This window comes from Helianthus annuus, chromosome 15 (genome assembly GCF_002127325.2).
Source record: "Helianthus annuus cultivar XRQ/B chromosome 15, HanXRQr2.0-SUNRISE, whole genome shotgun sequence".
Classification (NCBI taxonomy): Eukaryota; Viridiplantae; Streptophyta; class Magnoliopsida; order Asterales; family Asteraceae; genus Helianthus; species Helianthus annuus.
In genome coordinates this window covers 27,026,533-27,046,806 of record NC_035447.2, presented here as the reverse complement: position 1 = coordinate 27,046,806, position 20,274 = coordinate 27,026,533, and the positions used below count along the sequence as shown (strand labels likewise).

At 35.2% G+C, this 20,274-nt stretch overlaps 1 protein-coding gene across 1 annotated transcript; it reads right to left on the bottom strand.

Annotated features, from left to right (window-relative positions):
- Positions 1-14,972: 14,972 nt before the first annotated feature.
- On the bottom strand, positions 14,973-18,218 carry LOC110911077 (amino acid transporter AVT1I). Its single transcript, XM_022155656.2, has 3 exons — positions 17,937-18,218; positions 15,994-16,601; positions 14,973-15,816 (listed from the first exon to the last, which is right to left on the bottom strand). Exons 1-3 carry the CDS (start codon positions 18,112-18,114, stop codon positions 15,301-15,303), a joined length of 1,302 nt encoding a protein of 433 aa, XP_022011348.1. The 5' UTR covers positions 18,115-18,218; the 3' UTR covers positions 14,973-15,300.
- Positions 18,219-20,274: the final 2,056 nt, after the last annotated feature.

Below are 20,274 nucleotides of genomic sequence, written 5' to 3'. Positions count from 1 at the left end.
TGAAGTTTATAATATAGGGTGTTGTGTTGAGGAAGCAATCAAACACAAGTGGAAAAGACTATATTACCCTTTGACTGTTAATAAGTGACGTTGACTTTAAACAGATTTTAACACCGGGGGGGGGGGTTAATATTGCAGCGTTTCGCATTCGTTGGGGGGTTAGACAACAAAGATTTCGTAGTAGGAGGTAAGGGTGCCAATCGCATCTAACCTCATGGTGTAAAATTACAGTTTACTCTTATTATTATAATTATTATTATTTAGTTATATAAGCTTATATATTAAGAAATATAATTTAATATTATTAAATGCACTTAAAATTAAAGAAGTTAAAGTTTCATTAAATTTTAAATAAAAAAGAAAAAACCATAATTTTAAAGCAAAAACATCACAAATACAAATAAATAAAATAACTAAGCTGACTCCTCCTCTGAGTCTGAGGTCAACTCATGAGAATGACAACGAACGCCATACATACTCCACCAAATCCACATAAAGAACCTTATGAAAGTCATCAGAATGATACCTATAAATTATAAGTTATATGTACTCTCATTAAAAATACAACATCCAAGTTGTATATAACACCTATAAATTATAAGTTATATGTACTATATAATTATATATACATCTAGCTAGCTGTGTGAAAACGTAAAAATTTAAAATTCAAACAAAATTTTCTTAGAATAATTTCATTACAATCAATTAATGTGTTATATCTTGTAAAAGTGGTTGAAATTTACTTCAGATTCTTTAATGTCTTAATTTTCAATTTTGTGTAAATTACTTAATAAATCGACAAGTGTCCTAATGGATATGCTCTTTAGTTTGGTTTTCAAGTATTCAAAGTCTTATCAGTTAAACAATCACCCATGTTTAAGATAATAAGAAGCCTTCGTTTTTTAGTGTAGTTTCTTTTTCTATTTTGAATATCGTTTTGTTATCATCAGTTTGACTAAAGCTTTGTTATCGGTTGAAGAAATAAGCCACTTATCCGAAATCTTTTATCGAGACTGTGTTACTTCTCACCACCACCACCATCGAAACCGCTGGAGTCTGTTAACTAGCCACACGTTTCCATCAAAGGATTAAAATTGTGGTGGTTTAAGTGAGCACCTTTTGCTCCATCCATTCTTGGTTTGTACAACACGAAAAAATTAAGTTGAATTAATTTAGAGCAAGCACAATGCACCTTTTGGTGCTTGTGGTTTGCTTTTCGAACGAGCAAAGGAAATGGACCAAGCATTGTAGCTGATGACAAGGATGGACCGGTATTTGCTATTAAAAAAAACGGGTTGCATTAAATACACCCTAAAGTCAACTTTTTTTTTTTTTTTTTACTTTTTCCCATAAGTCAACTTTTCAAGTTTATTTCAACTTTCCATAAACTAACTTTTATGGTCAATGGAATAAACTTTTAACCCAGATATTACAAGTTTCCATAAACCCATATATTACAACTCTTTTAATTTTTTTTACAGTTCCAAACAATTTAAAAAAGATACAGTTAGTTAGTAAAACAGTTAATACTTGAAAAATACACTATATATAAGATGACACTACATCTCCGGCCACCACCACCCGTCGTACGGCTCCGGCTACCACCAGCTTTTATTATTTTTGAAGATGTCGATTTCTCATGATTTTATCATGAGGACACCTGAATTGTCACTAATAAGGTACACAAAACTCAATGGAACAAGTTTTTTACAAGCTTTGTTTTCTTGAATCATCATCGTCTGAGCCGTCGATTGGAACCGTTCATGTTCATCGGAGTTCTTTCTTGGTCTTTTCTTGGATCGGAACCGTTGGATTCTTAGATCGGAGCCGTTGTCCTTCTTGGTCTTTTCGCTGGAACCCCATTTGATCGCCGGAAGGTTCATCGGAACCACCATTAGATCGGAGTCGTCGTCCTCTTTGATCGGAACCGTTGGATTCTTAGTTCGCCGGAACCGCCATTTGATCAGAAGGTTCACCGGAGTTTCTCTCACCTCTCTTGGCTCTCTCTCTCTCTCTCTCTCTATCTGTCGTCTATCATGTATTGATTTGTTTATATATACAGGATTAGGTTCAAACGTGAACAAAATCCCAAGAGTGAACTGCGTGAACTGATCTGGGCCCTTGATTTTTATGATCTTGAGATTAAAGTGAGTGGCATGATGGTAATTATTTGGTTAATTTTTTCCATTTAATTAAATACAAAAAGGGTATATGTGTAATTTCAATCTTAAATTGATTGCATAAATTTCTCACAAATCAAGTAATCAATTATCCTCTTAAATTGATAGCATAAATTTCTCACAAATCAAATCAAGGATTAGGAAAGATGTAACTTAATTCAATTAATAAAATAATTATTTGTTTAAATGCGATGTACACATGTGTATTCTAATTTTGCCCTCTTTTTAATTCGATGTACACATGTGTATATCGTCTGTTTTTGTGATATCTCAAAATTTTTTTTATTGAATGTTGATGTACACCTGTGAATTACTGTACACATATGTACGATGCTGGGTACACATGTATACTGTTCTATTTATATCAAAGTACACATGTGTATACCGTTGAAATATGAAGGTTACATGGATCTTAAAAATCAAAATTTGAATTCTGGTGATTAGGCCTGTAAACGAACCGAACGAACACGAACACAGGCATGTTTGTGTTCGTTCATTTAACTTTAACCGAACATGAACACGAACACGAACATATAATCGAACACATTTTTTTTGTTCGTGTTCATTCATTAAGAAATTGAGTATGTTCGTGTTCGTTTATGTTCGTTCGTTTAAAGCCTAAACGAACAGTTCACGAACATTAATGAACACAAACGAACATAAACAAAAAAATTAAGTGAATGTATTTGAATAAACAGAAACAAACATAAATTAGCATGATTGAACAACAAGTCTAACATATTACAGTTCATCCGAAAACACATCTAAATTAGGGTTCATAGGTATATTAATGAGTTATATTTATATAAGTAGTTAGAAAACCAAATATTTATATAAATATAACTATTTATGTATTTACTAAAAATTAAACGAACATAAACAAACGTAAATAAGCGAATGTTCACGAACATAAATGAACGAATGTTCATGAACATAAATGAACGAACACAAGGTGTGTTCATGTTCGTTCATTTAATTAAACGAACAAACTTTTATGTTCGTGTTCGTTCATTTATTAAATAAACGAACATAAACGAACTTTCCACCGAACAAGTTCATGAACAGTTCATGAACATTCGGTTCGTTTACTACTGGTGATGAAATCTGAAATAAAAATTAAAATTGAAATCTGGTGATTTGTTGTTTGTTTTGATAATTATCTTATTAATAAATAAACATAATGTGGATAATGAATTTAAATTAGGAAAGATGTAACTTAATTCAATTATTAAAATAATAATTTAAATCTAATTTTTTATATAATTACAATCCAACCCTTAACAACTAAAAAGGAAATCAAGGGTCTATATCTGTTCACGCAGTTCACTCTTGGGAGGTTGTTCACGCTGGAACCATACCCTATATATATATATAGGGTAAGGTTCATGCGAGAACCAACTTTATTGCGAGAACCGCGAGAACCAAGGTGAACACAACCTAAAATAGCTAAAAAAAAGCTAAAAAAACCTAACCCCCTCCCCCCACCCCCAAGCTAAATGCTAAAAACTAAAACCCCCCAAAAAACCTAAAAAAACCTAACCCCCAAAAAACTTAAAAAAAATCTACCCCCCCCCCCTCCACAAGCTAAAATGCTAAAAACTAAACCCCCAAAAAACCTAAAAAAATCTAAATTTTTTTTTAATATTTTTTATGTTAAAATAGCTACTTTGTTCACATTGTTTCTCGCGGTTCTCGCAATAAAGGATGGTTTCTAACGGATCTTTGTCCTATATATATAGAGGATGGTTCAAATGAAAACCCTTTTTATCACGAAAATTCGAAAACTAACTAAAAAAGCCTAAAAAAGACACCAAAATTTTTTTTTTCAATTTTTTATATAAAATCACAGGTTTTTTATATAATTTTTTTTTTTCAAAAACAAATTTTTTTTTGTATTACACATGTGAATGTGTACTACACATGTGTAGTATTACACATGTGCACTACAAAATTTTTTTTTTTTGAAATTTTTTTATATACTAAAAGTATCGAAAATTGGTATGCAAAAAAAAAAAAAAAAGAAAAGAAAAGAAAAAAAATTTGGTATGTTTTTTTGGCTTTTTTAGTTACTTTTCGAGTTTTCGCGTTAACTAGTGGTTTTCATTTGAACCTTCCCCTATATATATATATATATATATATATATAGGTAGAGGATCCTGTAAAAATGAGAAGTTTATTATAACACTATATATAATACTATATAACACCATATAAACACCGTATAACAATATGTAACACCATATAATACCATATTGTTGATGCACGGAATGTCTGTTGACTGCGTCTACAACAAGTCTGAAGTGAAGATTGGTCAACAGGGGGTCAAACTGTAAATATTATGAAAAATAGAGTTAGGTTCGCTTATGTGTCATTAAACATTGTGGTCCGCTTATTTGGTCATTGCTGGTTCGCTTTTATGTCAAGTGTACCAGGTTCGCTCATATGGCATGTCATATGAGCGAACCAGGAAGTCTATATATAGGGATGTTTGTCTGAGCGGTTCATGAGGCGTATGTGTGTATGCTGGAACGAAACTCTGTCAAAATTTCAGTAGAAAAGCAATAAAAGCAAAGGAAATTAATAGGACAAGCTGTTGTTACCTTGCATATTCTGATTCCGCCTTTATATGTGAGGATGAGCTACTCTGACTGACTTTTCGGGTCAAAGAACGGTCCAACAAGTGGTATCAGAGCACAGGACGAGGAGTTCATACTACTACAGCTTATATCTGCAGAAATCTCTCTTTTCTACTCACTTTCTCTCATACTTTTTCGGTTTTTAGTGGCTCCTACGGTTGAAATTGTCTGAAATTTGAGTATAACGTGTAAAACACACTAATAACAAACCCTAGAAAGTTTCAGGCTGAAATTCGGACTAAAAATGGTTAAAACCGGCTAAAAACAGTGGTTCGCGTTTTCGAACACGGTGGTTCGCTTTTTCGTACAGGTCTGGTTCGCTCGAAATACCTGTTTTGGTTCGCTCTTTCAGACATTTTTACTGACTGGTTCGCTCGAACGGACACTTTCTGGTCCGCTCGAACGTACAACTCTGGTTCGCTCGTACGGACTTAGTTGGGTTCGTTTTTTAGTGCATTTTCTGGTGTCTGGTCCGCTTGAACGGACATTATTGGTTCGCTTATCTGAACCTGTTTGGTTCGCTTATCTGTCACGTGTACAGATTGGTCCGCTTTTGTGGTTCTGTTTTTCAAAAATCTCGAAAATTTTTCTAAGTGTTGATTGATTTTGCAGGTACGATCAAAATGGATGATATTTTCATGAATCCGTTCAGCGACATGTATGCATTCACGGGTAGTTCGGGAAACAACGATACATCTTCGAACAATACAAATGAGAATCAATCAAAGGAGAAAAAGAAGGAAGCTTGGGAGTCTGAAAGTGCATTCGGTACATTCAACAAACCTCCGAAGCTTATGGCAATCGAGGAATATAGTCGTTGGTCGAGAAAATTTGAGGATTGGTTGATGGCTTTCGCGTTTGCTAGTTGGAAGAGTTTGAAAAATGGATATGTTCATGGAGACAAAAGTGGAGAAACGTTATCATCAGCTGACGAAATTGAATCTTTTGTGGCAGAGCAAAAGTGTGTGGCATTATTGTTTCAATCGGTGCGAGAAGATATCATTTCACTGATAGATTACTCCAATGCTAAAGATTTGTGGGAAAAACTTGAAAAGAAGTGTCTTGGTAGCAAAGAGATTGTAAAAAATAAAACGAAACTTCTTAGAAAAGAGTTTGACATGTTTAGTTGTCTTAAAAATGAATCGGTTTGTAAAATGATTAAAGGTTCGGTCATCTGAAGCTGGAACTTGCACGACATAAGATTACGTATTCTGATGAAGAACTTGTTGACAAACTGTTTGATTCATTACCAGATGAAGTGGATTGGAGATACTACGCACTGATGTTGAAGAACACTATTGCTCCTGAAAATTTGACTCCAGATGTTGTGATTGAGAGACTTGAAAGTCATGAGCTTGAATTGAAGAAAACTTACAAAGTCAATCACTCATCCTATCAGCAAAACTTGGATCTTTACTATCCGAAAAGCTTGATGCCGAAAGCTACTTCTCCTAAGACTGCATTTTCAGCTGAGAATGTATCCCCAGCAAGTAAAGAAAATCAAAGCAGTCCAAGTAGTGGAAGCCACGGTGGTTATCACAGTGGATCTACGTCTTCTGCAAATCGTTCTGATGCAAAGTTTTCGTGCAACATCGCGATAGATCTGAAGAACGCACAGAACTTTGATGAAGAGTCGGCCAAGCAACAAATGGTTTTTCTGGCGTCTGTGTTGGATTCCTATGAAGGTTTGGTGGCCGGAAAGATCGGGAACACAAATCTGACAAAAGAAGACTACGATCAGATAGACCCGGAGGAAATGGAACTGATCGATATTCGTTGGGCAATGGCGAGTGCTGTTCGACGTGCTCAGCGTTTCATGGAAATTACCGGGAGGAAGACAATCGGAGGTCCGTCTACAAAGCTGGGGTTCGATAAGTCAAAGGTGACATGTTTTAAGTGTAAACAAAAGGGTCATTTCAAGAGGGAATGCAGGAATGCATATGCTGATGAATCTGAGAATCCGTTTCGAGACGACTATTACAAGAAGGCAATCTACCATCAGAATAAATCTGAGCCGCCCAGATTGAAGCAGCAGGAAGAGAACAGAGACAAATCGAGGGCTTTAGCTGTGATTTATGATGATGAGGGTTACGATTGGAGCAAAGAGGTTTTGCCGGAAGAAGATGCTGTGGGATATGCATTCATGGCAAAGAATGAGCCTATTCCATGGAAAGATAATCGAACAGAGGAACAGAAGTATAAATACCGGAAGATGGTTGCTGAAAACAAGATTATCAGACTTTCTGGTGTATATTTAGAGGCAAAAAGAGCGAATCGTTGGGATCCAGACAGAGAGTGCTACCTTGATAAGTATGGCAACATCGCAATTGATGACAAAACGCTTGATATCGAGGCCATCATCAAGGAGTATAAAGAAGAAGATGAATATTGGCAGCACAAGTGGTGGGGAACACCAACGTCAAAGATGATTGAAGAAGAGAAAGAGAAAGAGGAGAAAGAAAAGAAAGAAGAAGAGATTAATGAAGTGAAAAAGATTGATACGGGCTTGATCGATGTTACGCAGGAGTTGACAGCTGAAAATCTGGGAAAGATGGCTGACAAAGTGCTAGCTGCAAAAGCACTTGAGGTAGATCCTAATTCTGTTTCTGAGTCTAAGGATCAGGTCAGTCCAAATGTGTCAGCTAATGCGTCAGGTAAGAAGATTGATGGAAACATTGACTGCAAAAATTGCACAAAAGAATGCAATTTCTGTAGTACTGTCACGTACCTCAACAATGAGAAAATTAAAAACCTGACAGCTAAGGTCAGCAGTGTTGAGGATCAAATACTTGGTCGTGACAAAACTGTGAGAGCTTCAACTGAACGAATCAAAGAGTTAACTTCTCAAATGGAAAAAGATAAAATTGATCATGAAAAGGTTAAAACTGAAAATGAAAAGTTAATTCTTGAAAATCGTAAAATTTCTGAAAAATTTGAAAAACTCAAAACCACAGTTAAAGAAAGTGATGAACGAAATGGTAAAACGTTTAAAGAAAATGAACATCTGCGAGCTGTGGTGAGAATAAAAGAAGAATTAATTAATAAACAACTGGATGAGATCGCTAAATTGAAACTTAAAGTTCAAGAAGCTGAAATAGAGAATGAGCGAATTCAGTTGAAACTTAACAGTTATAACTCTGCAAGCTTTGTGTTGCAGCATATTGTCCCTAAACCTATAGGAAAAAACAAAGCTGGCGAGGATGTGTTTTCAGATGGTACCGGTGTAGGGTTTCACAAAGTTCCACCGCCAATTTTGCACAATTACACTAAAAAGGAATCTGGGTTGGTTGAACTTGAAGAAGGAAGTGAAGTGCAACTTCCGGAGAATATTGATGTCATGTTCACGTCTTCCAATGACGAAAGTGTCCAAAATGATGTGGTGAAAAGTGTGGTAGAAAAAGTGCTTAAACCGGATTGTGACACTTCTGAGGAGGATGGGTGTTTTCTAGATAGATACATTCCGAAACAAAAATCCAAGAACAACTCAGATGAAGAATCAAACCTTGTCATGTACAAGATGATGGGTTCGGATAAGTTGTTTTCGGATTCAGAGTTTCCGATCGAGAATGTTAACATGAACAAATTGACAAATGTTTTCAAACTTGTTGAAGTCGAGTTGTCAGCAGTGAATACTTTGAGTCAAAAGAAAGACAGGGTTTACAACAAGAGAACTGGTTATCCACCGCGTTTTTATAATAATAACAGAAACAACTGGTCGGGTGGTTATCAGGGGGGTAAATCGTTTCAGAAAAAGAATGTTTCACACAAGAGGTTTGTCGAAAAGAAAAAGTTTGTGAACAGTTCAAGTTCACTTGCTGATGAAGAAAAAGAAATTTTTTCAAAATCAAACAAAGAATTTTTTGAGAAGAGAGCTTCACAGGCTCAGTCTGAAGGCACGAGTCGGGTAGCTGATACTCGTACTTGTTTTAGATGTGAACAGGTTGGTCATATTGCACGAAAGTGTACATATGTGAAGCCTAGGACTAAAGCTGTGAAGATTCAACAAAAGAAGGTTGATGTGAAGGGTAAAGCACCGATGTATGTTGAGAAGAAAGTGGTTGAGAAGAAAAACGTTAAAATCGACAACGTAAAAGCAAAAACTGAACCCGTAAAGAAATTGGTAACTCAAAATGATAAATTTTATAAACGGGTTGCAGAAACTCAACAGGTGTGGAAACCAAAAATTGAATCAAAAGTTGAGAAGGAAGTTACAAAATTCTGAAGAGAAAAAGGCTGATGAGCCAATTATTGTTGATTATGATGCAAATTTTCCGCCTCTCAAGGCTGAAAATTTCAAAATTCAAATTGCGAGAGTCAAGGTTGCACCTAAGGCTGATGAGGCCTGGGTGGACTCAATGTTTGACTAAACAATTTGAATTGCCGGAGCTTCCTGGTTTGCGAAGCATGAATCGGCATCTTTCTTGAAGTTGTTTTAAATGATGATTTGTTATGTGCAGGATCTTCCAAAACTTGTATCCAGGTGGATAATGGATAGTGGAGCGTCAAGGCATATGACAGGGAAAACCGCATTGCTGTATGATGTGAATAGCATTAACGGTGGTTATGTGGGTTTTGCGGGTAATCAAGGAGGAAGGATCATAGGTGAAGGAACATTGTCAAATGGCATTATAACGTTTGAGAGAGTTAACTACATTGCTGAGCTGGAGAACAACCTGCTGAGTATCTCCCAGATCTGTGACAGGATGTATACTACTCATTTCACCGACAAAGAATGTTTGATCTTGAAACCGGGATTTGCGATACCTGAAGAGTGGATCATCATGAGGGCACCAAGAGTCAACGATCTGTACGTGTTGGACATGAGCGTTGCTACTACAACCACGGGTCAGGCTCATTGTTTTGTGTCCATAGCAACGGAGAAGGAGTCAAGGTTATGGCACCGAAAGATGGGGCATATTCACCTAAGGAAAATGAATCACTTGGTACATAACGATTTGGTTACTGGAGTGAATATTAAAGGTTTTCATCTGGAAGGGGAGTGCATAAGTTGTGTCAAAGGCAAACAGAAGAAAAAGTCACATCCCTCAAAGCAAGTCAATTCAGTTTCAAGACCTTTGGAAAGACTTCACATGGATTTGTTTGGTCCAGTGAATGTCAAGAGTATAACAGGAGATTTATACTGTTTGGTCGTGACTGATGATTATTCCAGATTTTCTTGGGTGATGTTTTTGAAATCAAAAGATGAGACTTTTGATAGTTTGATGGCATTGTTTAAAAGAATTGAGAATCTGTACCAGAGGCCGATCTGTAGAATTCGCAGTGATAATGGTACTGAATTCAAAAACAGTAAGATGGAAGAATTTTGTGACGAAAGAGGTATACTGCATGAGTTTAGTGCTCCGTACACTCCGCAGCAGAATGGAGTTGCAGAACGCAAAAACCGGACGCTAATCGAGACAGCTAGAACGATGCTTGCAGACTCTAAGTTACCAATTAATTTCTGGGCTGAAGCTGTTTCTGCTGCATGCTATACTCTCAACAGAGTTCTTACTGTAAAGAAGTTCAACAAGACGTGTTTTGAGCTACTCAATAAACGCAAGCCGAATTTGAAGTATCTAGAACCGTTTGGGTCACCCTGTACGGTAATAGAGCCTAAAGGAAAGTTTGGTCCGAAGAGCGTTGAGGGAATTTTTGTGGGTTATTTAAGTCCTTTGCGACGCGTCTTCATTCCAAGCGACAAGCAGATTATTGAGGCAGCAAATGTTGAATGTCAGGGATACACTATGCCGCCACAGAATCCTGGTGATTCATGGCGTTATCATTATGACAAACTTTGGGATTCGTTTGACATGAGAGAAGAATCAGAGGAAGAAGAAGATTTCTTTGATGAGCTGGATATTTTGCGAGAGTATGAGTCGCAGCTCAGGTTTCCAGCAGAGTATTCTAGAAGACCTCGGGAAACTTCAAATGACGATGAAGCAGGTCCTAGTCATGCTGGTGAACATGATGATGAAGTTGCTCCTGGTAATCAGTCGGAGTTGAATGATGATCAAGAAGCTGAAAATATGCCAGTTTTTTACCATGGTGATTCAGATCTTGAGGGGGAGCAGATCCAGTTATCAAGTCAAACAAACCAAGTTGGTGCACAAGATGCAGAGCAGAATGTTACTAATCTGGAGGGAAATATAGAAGTTCCAAGCGAAGTATATAATTTTTGGGTCAACAAATGAGAAATTATGCAAAGATTTCGAACAGGTGATGAAGCAGAAGTTCGAAATGTCATCAATGGGGGAGATGAAATTCTTTCTGGGTTTACAAGTTGAACAACTTCCTGAAGGAATTTTCATTCATCAAACGAAGTACGTGCATGATATTCTAGAGAAATTTGGAATGTCAAGTTCTACTCCAGCTGCTACCCCACTTGCGACTAATCATGGGATTCACCCAGATCTCATCGGAGACAGGGCTGATGAAACGTTTTATCGTTCCATGATAGGTTCTTTGATGTATTTGACTGCTTCACGTCCTGACATCATGTACCCAACATGCCTCGCAGCAAGATTTCAGTCTAACCCGAGAGAATCACACATGATTATTGTCAAGAGGATATTACGTTACCTGAAAGGTACTCCGTCATTGGGGTTATGTATCCTAGAAAAGGCGATTTTACGCTCGAAGGGTATTCCGATTCAGATTTCGGATGCTGCAAAGTCAACGCGAAATCAACAACTGCAGGATGCCAGTTCTTTGGTATAGTTTATTTGCAGAAAAATACAAAAGCAGTAAAAAATGCAAAAATACAAAAACATGATAAAATTGAAAAAGAGCTTGTGTATATAGGGAAAATGATAGTACATCAGCTAGACAATTACAGTATGCTAAAGATTTAGAAAGATAAAATGAGTTAAACAGTCTCACTAACGATGTGTCGATAGGTTTTCGCACATTTAGTAAATTTATTCGGGATACAAACCTAAAATTTCAAACTTGTGAAATTCGTGGGGAACACTACTTGGATATATAGGTAACCCCTGAAATCTCGTTTGAAAGGTCTCGTATTCTGATATACTAGGTGTTTGTACTCTATGATGTCTGGGGTATTATTCCGGGACTTCTGCTGAACGGTAGTTCTGACCTAGTCCTTGGCTAATACTTTATTCAAAATGCTTGAAATATAGCATGAAGCCCTCAGCTGATTAGACAATAAAATTGATAATCAGTTGTTGTAGCTAAAAAGATCCTCTAAAGGGGACACACTGCTAAGTCGAAGCTGATATCTCTCTGCTGAACGGAAGTTCTGACATGAGATCCCTCAGTTCTCGCATTTAACCCCTAATTTATGTACAGACATCATTGTAGTATTCTTGCCTGTAAGACTGAATATTGGGATTCTGGATACGGGAGTATATTCAAGAGGTGGGACACATGAATTGATCTAAGTTCTTAAAACACTTAAACAGTATCCTGAATAGATTGAAGTTTGTGTGAAAATTTAAGATGGATCAGTATATCGACAATTGAGGTGAATTGTTTAAGTCTGAGTATGTAATGTAGCTTAACGGTACTTGTAATCTGTCTGAAAAGCTGATATGATTCCCTGACACGCTCACCAAAAATAAATCTTGTAAATAGTTTACTTTCCACAATTTAAGTTTTTGTTATTTTATTTTTTTAGTTTAGATTACCTTAAAATCCAAGAAGATTTTATTTCTGCTTTATTTTAGACAAACCAGAGTGGAAAGTTGATTGTCGGATTCTAGAAAGATGAAGCAGATGCAGGAGATTCTGAGCTGAAAAATGAGGAGAGCTTACATTGATGGAAGTTTGATTGTTTTCAAAGTCACATACAAGTTCATTAAGTTGATACTTGTTATTTTCAGAAAAAGTTAAAAATGATTTTACTAAATCAGTTGAATTCGTCAAAAAGATCAACCAGGGTCATTAAATTGAACTTGGTAGATTAATCAAGTGATCAGGGTCATTAAATTGAACTTGAATACTTGAGTGGATTGCTAGAACTGATTAAGTTTGTTTTTATTGGTTGAAAAAGATGAATTTTAATGTTATGGGTAGAGTAACAGGTTTGGAGACTTTATTATTCCCACGGAGGCAAATTGTCAAAGCTTGAACCAGATATCTCAAGATCTCAGTATACTGAGAGGGGGAGTTTGTGAAAGGGGGAGTCTGGATCAACAGCTAATGGGAAGTTTGAAGTTAGAAGCCAGGTGTTAATCCTGAAATCTGTGAAGAATGCTTGTGAGAATAGACAGAGTTGGAGAAAAGACTAAGACTGAAGACTATGGAACTGAAGACTGATAAAAGACTACGTCAACATCCAAGGAGGAGTCTGTTGATGCACGGAATGTCTGTTGACTGCGTCTACAACAAGTCTGAAGTCAAGATTGGTCAACAAGGGGTCAAACTGTAAATATTATGAAAAATAGAGTTAGGTTCGCTTATGTGTCATTAAACATTGTGGTCCGCTTATTTGGTCATTGCTGGTTCGCTTTTATGTCAAGTGTACCAGGTTCGCTCATATGGCATGTCATATGAGCGAACCAGGAAGTCTATATATAGGGATGTTTGTCTGAGCGGTTCATGAGGCGTATGTGTGTATGCTGGAGCGAAACTCTGTCAAAATTTCAGTAGAAAAGCAATAAAAGCAAAGGAAATTAATAGGACAAGCTGTTGTTAACTTGCATATTCTGATTCCGCCTTTATATGTGAGGATGAGCTACTCTGACTGACTTTTCGGGTCAAAGAACGGTCCAACACATATAACACTATGTAACACTATATATCATTATATAACAAATATAACACTTTAGTTTGTCTGATAGATGTATAGTGTTATATTTGTTATATAATGATATATAGTGTTATATGGTATTATATGGTGTTACATATTGTTATACGGTGTTTATATGGTGTTATATAGTATTATATATAGTGTTATAATACAATTCTAACTCTTCTCACACTTTAGGCCATTTTTACACTATCCTTACCCTATATATATATATCTCGAAAACTAATTAAAAAAGCCAAAAAAAATATACCAAATTTTTTTTGCATAATAATTTTTGCTACTTTTAGTATATCAAAAAAATTTCAAAAAAAAAAAAAAAGATTGTAGTGCACATGTGTATTAGTACACATGTGTAGTACACATACACATGTGTATTATTACACATGTGTAATACAAATTTTTTTTTTGAAAAAGGTTTTTTTTTATATTCAAAAACTTGCGGTTTTTTATAAAAAAAAATTGAAAAAAAAATTTGTGTGTTTTTTAGGCTTTTTTTAGTTAGTTTTCGAGTTTTCACAATAAAAGTGGTTTTTGTTTGAACCATCCCTTATATATATATATATATATATATATATATATATATATATATATATATATATATATATATATATATATATATATATATATATATATATATATATAGAAATACACATTGAATCAATAAACTTAGGTGTTGGAGTGGTTAAGTTGATTTCTACCATATAATATACTCAAGTTCAATCTTGAACCCTCTACTTTTGAATTCTTATTTTTTTATATATTAATTTTTTATTTTAGTAATTCTTTTTTATTTTTTAAATCATGTATGCTTATTTTTTTATTTTAGTAATTCCTTTTTATTTTTTAAATCATGTTTCTATGAATAGTTTTTTTTAGTGGTCTTTTTTAATTTCATATGTACATTTAAAAATACATATTGAATCAATAAAGTTAGGTGTTGGAGTTGTAAAAGTTGTTTCCTACCATATAATATATTCAAGTTTAATTTTTAAACCCTCAACTTTTGAATGATTATTTTTTATATATTAATTTTTTATTTTAATAATTCTTTTTTATTTTTTAAATCATGTTTCCCTTATCATTTAATTTAATATTCATAATAATTTATATTCGTTAACTTTTTCTAAAACCTAAGTACATAGTTGTGTTTAATTTTCCTTGCAGAACAAGACAGAGCAGACAAGAGACAGGGGCCGTGTCCTATGGACACGGGGCCGTAATCAACTCCCAGATATGCTGAATCTCTCAAAGTACACATAGTACTGACCACAGGACCGTGCCCTCTCAACGCGAGGTAGCTCCCACTAGTTTTATGATTATGATTACTTCACATTCAGAAGGGCCCTTTTTAGTCTTAATGAAATATGAAATTTATCACACATCCCATGATAACTAAAACAGTCCAATTTATTATTCTAATGATTTTACACAAAAGTCAAAACAAAATTGCAAATTCCTGATTAGTAGTGGTAACAAAGATTTAGAAAAATAATTTTCATCCATAACTTGGTCACTTTTGGAGATATTCTGCCTGTTATGCTCTTTACTTGTACCTTTAAGTATTTCACTACTAACCCATCAGCAATTGCTACCAGCGTTTGGTAATGAATGGACTGTATTACACACACCCTACAAACCTCAAGCTGAATTAATACTCTGATGTATTATATATGCTAACATCATTCTTCAGTTTCACAAATAGTAACTCCTAGCTTTATATATTCCTCGCTATATCTTCCAACGACGTGTAAGTACCTACAATTGCGGCGACAAACCCGATGAACACAATGAATCCAATAAGTACCAACTCAAGTCCAAATCTCCTATAAGTGCCTGAAATCTTCAAGTAACATAAGGATGGCAATATGACCGAGGCTGTGACGCTTAAAAACGCTCCCACAAGTGACATCAAATACCCAAACAAAGGGAGTGCCAAGGCTACGACTACTGTGCTTATTACGAGTGCTGTTCTGATCAAGAGGCTAAACTTTCTAGTATTGTAAAAAGATAAAAATGTTTCTTCAATTGTGTGGACAATTGGTGTCACCATCAGTGCATATTTAGCTATTGGGTTCACCAAGGTGGTGCATATAGCCACTCTTGAGCTTATTTTGTCGGTTGGAAGGTTTAAGGTAATCTGTGACTCTACCTCTGAACCAAACATGAGGTAACCAACGACTGCCATAGACGAGTAAGTAATTGTGCAGAAGACAAAACACACTAGCAGCACCTGCATTTTAGAACCCATAAAAGAAAGTTATAGCTATAGCAATATAAGAATCTTGGACTCTATGATAGATTAGTAGAATGATTTATATTCTAACCTTAATTTTTCTACTACATTTATGAATAAGAAAAAAATGAAAGGATGGGACAATTGCACAAGAGTTTAGATGTTTGCTAGTACCTTTGAGAATTGATGTTGGTTTTTCATGGAAGTATACAAAGTAGGGAAAACCGGATGAGCACAATAGCAGAAGGCATACAAACTCACAGCCGAAGGCATCCCGTTCCAGTTTACCATTCTACCCTTTTCCTGAAACCCGACACCATCAAACTCACCAACCCACATGATCGAGCCTAAGATGATCAAAGACGCTAGGACACCACTTGCTGATATATACGAAAGAATGCTCATGTTATTCAGCCAAATTGTGGGGAGTATAATGGCAGCAACAATAATGACAAAGCTTTTCTTGCTACCAACATGAATCCCATAAAGATCAAAGTCTATATCTGGTAATAAGTTACTTAGATTATCGCCCTCTAGGATCAAGAAACCTGTAGCAACTAAATAAAGCTCTATGTTCATGGTGACTAACACTATGATCCTTCCAGTTTTACCAAACGCTCTATCTCCAATGTCCGGATAACTTCTTATCGTTGGATCGGTCTCCATACATCTTTTAATAAGTATTCCTGTGTAGAACGTTGAGATGGCTATTGTGAAAAGCAGTAGCAAGCTTAGCCACCCTCCTGATGCCAATGCATATGGAACTGATAGAATCCCAACACCTAAGAAACAAAAACCATCAATAATTTTGAGTGTAAAATATATCTCTAACATACTTCAAGTTATGCTTTTAAGGAAAACTCTAATAAAAGCATTTGTTTTACCCCATCCTCATAATTTTACAGTGTGATGCTCTTAATTAATATAGTTTACAAATATGAAACACAAGATGTTGAGCAGTGGCGAAGCTTGAGATTTCCGACCGGATGGTCGAAAATGTATATACCTAACAAAATTATAAAACTGGGGGGTTGAAAACGTATATACCTAAAAAATTCCATACGAAAACTACATACGAGACACTACTGAGCGGAAAGTTCGGGGGATCGGGCGCCCCCCGGCCCCTACAAAGCTGCGCCCCTGATGTTGAGCCATAGAAGGACAAAACCATAGTCACACGGATCGCGGACGAAAACTGGTACGGGGTTCGTGCATTTCTAAAATCCAGTAGGTTCATTCGGAACATCAATTCGGTACGTGGTACAGTGTACCATATAGTATGGTGCATCGTATCAAATACAAACAAATTTTACACTTTTTTATGTAAAAATTTACAAATTTAGAGAACAAATGTAAACTAGTGAAAAATAGGGAGGTTAAATAGTAAAATTACATAAACTAATTTAAACCTACAAAGGCTAATTCTTCACCACATTCATAACTCATAAACGATGTTTCAATTCATTGTCAAAGTCCAATTTCAGGTTTGAATCTGCCTTTTCATTTCCGAAACAAAAAATTAAACAATCGGATACACGATTTTTAGTTATTAGGGTCGAATTTGTTGAAAAGCGGATACGCCCTAGCTTCCCGATCCGATCGCGAACCCATGGCGTTCGGGTCGCTTTTGTACCCGATTCGATTCTGGTACGTACTATCTGCGGTGACTATGGACAAAACATCTTAAAGGAGGTAGTAGTCAAAAAGAAATTTGCAATTGCTGGATGGATGCATATTACCTGCTTAGTCATTATCAATTTGTTTCATAGAAAATCATGAAAATAGACATTTTCTACCAAACTCCATACCCACCCTATCAAGTAAACCTATCTTTAAATAGCCATTAAATCAAAATCATATTATCATAGTTTTACTAAAACTAAAGCATTACCAATTAATTTCCCAACTACAAGTATATTCAACTAAGAAAATTGAAACAATAAAGTAAAGTGCATACAAGGTTCAATCTAATTCCTAATTAATCATTCTTACTCTTACTGTCTTAAACCCCTGAGACCCTACCTTAGCTTTGCTATTGATGGGATTTAATGATGACGACGACGACTGTCTAACAGTCAAAATCAATAATAGAATACACAAGAAAAAATGATAGCAACCTGATAGAGCATTGAGACCATTGAAACATGTGTTGAAGAATGAAGAAGTGCCTGTGGTGACGGTCGTTGTGGCGGCGGCTGTGGTGGTTACATCCTGCTCGGCCGCCTTTGTTCGGTTTTCGTGGTTGAGCAGTAAAGGTATTGTGACCGAGTAATCTTCCAGTTTTTCAGCCGCCATCAAAGTTTTAGAGAAAGAAAGAGATGATTGTTGGAAGAATATGCAGAGGGTTGGAAGGTTATATATGGAGTTATATATAAGGGTAAGGGTGACTGCATGGAGTTTGTCGTATGTATCAATGTTGTGTTGGTATGCTATATGTCTTCCATTGATTTTTAGGGGCCCATACCATTACCAACCCATGTAGTCATTGCTAATAAATTGGTCCTATGGTCCATCTTTTCATAAAATATATTACTAATTTTTAACATTCTTTTAAGAGGATACTGATTAGTCTTTTTTAATTGACATTTCCTAAATTAGATTGATATACCGATTATTTTGCATTTAAAAAAAAAAAAAAAAAACAGAAATGTTTTTAACGTAGAGAAAGCGCAAATCTAAGACCACTTGCAAGCAACGGGTGTCTGGTGGCTTTCATGTCCTTTATGGTGTTGATATAATTTATGAGTCTATAACCTTAGCAAAAAGGAGCTTTTGTTCTTGGCCACGGATGACCATGGCAAGAAATTTGAGAAGGGTAAGTGAATTGGAGAGACTGAACGAGGATGACGTGAGTAGAGGTGGATGCCCATGATTGATGTTTAAAGAACAACCTATCGTAAAAGTTATAAAATAATAATAACTAGTAAAATACATAGTGCTATTAATTTTTTATTAAAATTGTTAGGCTGAACGTGACGCATATCGTCTATGACAACTTGGAGCTCAGCCTGTTTTTCATGTATCTTTCTAACTCTTTCGGTCAGCTCGTTTAGTTTTACGTTAATCCAACGGTCGGACAACTTGGAGGTCACCGGAGTTCGAGGAACTCGCCGGAAAACTCGCTTCATCACCCATTGTTTCGGTATATTCCTTTAATCCCATCGTTTCGATCTCTTAGTTTTATAAAATGGAACATCATTAGACGAAAAACCAACAGGAACTACAACGGAAATTGGGAGTTTTGTTTTGGTTGTGGTTCTGTTCGACTGACTTGCCGGAACATGAAGACGACACCGAAGACTTCGCCGGAATTCCCTCTCTTCCTTACTTATCGGTATACCTTTCTTTAATCCCTTGTTTTTCTTGTTCGATCCACTGTTAAGATGTCATAGATAAAGAAACATAGTTAAAGGTGACTAAACAATTCCTAACAGTGGGTTTGGTTGGTATTGTCACTTTTAACGAAAGTGATGGCTAAACATTGTGTTTTAATATTAAAATCATTAAATTAAGCAAAGCCCATTTATTGATGTTTCATACTTTTTTTTAAAACTTTACTGGCTTAATAAGTTTAGTAAATAAAAATCTATTAAAACTAAAACAAATATTTTATCTCACTTAAACAAATTATTCATTCTATTATAAAATCAGAAATAGATTTTTAGAAATTATTTGAATCAAAGTAAAATTTATCTAATTATTTATCTAACAAATTTATGCAACACTATTTAATTTGTAAATAAATAGTACATCATGTTTATTGCAAGTGTCTTATTGCTTTAAGTTAAATAAGTTTCTACTTTTTCAAATTGTTTCACTTATGGAATATATGAATGATCTAGCCCATTTAAACAAGTTAATCGTTGTCCCTGTTTAAATAATACATAGTTTGATTAGGTTCTTTGTGATATGCCTAACAATTTATTTTAACCCCTTTTTATTTTTTTCCTTACTTATTTTATTTTATAACAATAACGAGTTAAATACAAATCATAACTATTAGGATATTTAAACCTATAGTAATCGCCTCTTTTGTGGTACTTCATATCTAGGATAATCGCTTTGCTCATTCTCTTGGGTTTTCTCAATCTTTACTCGTGCGATAATTCAAAGGATTTTTATACGCAATCAGTGTGAGTATACTCGAACTCATTTTACTTTTTATACACTTTTTGGTGCAACATGTATTCTGTAACAACCGGTATATTTAAGACATTTGTTTATCTCCCTTGTATTCGTACCCTCTATTTTTTTTTTTTTTTGAAAACATGATACTTAACCATCAATAATAACTATTGTTTTTCTTAAAGACATAAAACTATATATATCTATTTTTTTTAGAAAGTTAATTATTGTAATAAAATAAATACAATTCTTAATTGTTAGTGCAGAATGTCTATCGCCTTCGTCAATCGGAACCGTAGCTGAAATAGAAGTAAAATAGGCTTTATATTG

Bases quoted from the DNA above. Each gene is read 5' to 3' on its own strand.
- LOC110911077 (XM_022155656.2), bottom strand. From the start codon at position 18,114: ATGGCGGCTGAAAAACTGGAAGATTACTCGGTCACAATACCTTTACTG. The intron at 16,602-17,936 runs GTTGCTATCATT...TTTGTTTCTTAG, and splicing joins TGGTCTCAATGCTCTATCAG to GTGTTGGGATTCTATCAGTT. The intron at 15,817-15,993 runs GTACTAGCAAAC...TCTAAAATGCAG, and splicing joins ACCAACATCAATTCTCAAAG to GTGCTGCTAGTGTGTTTTGT.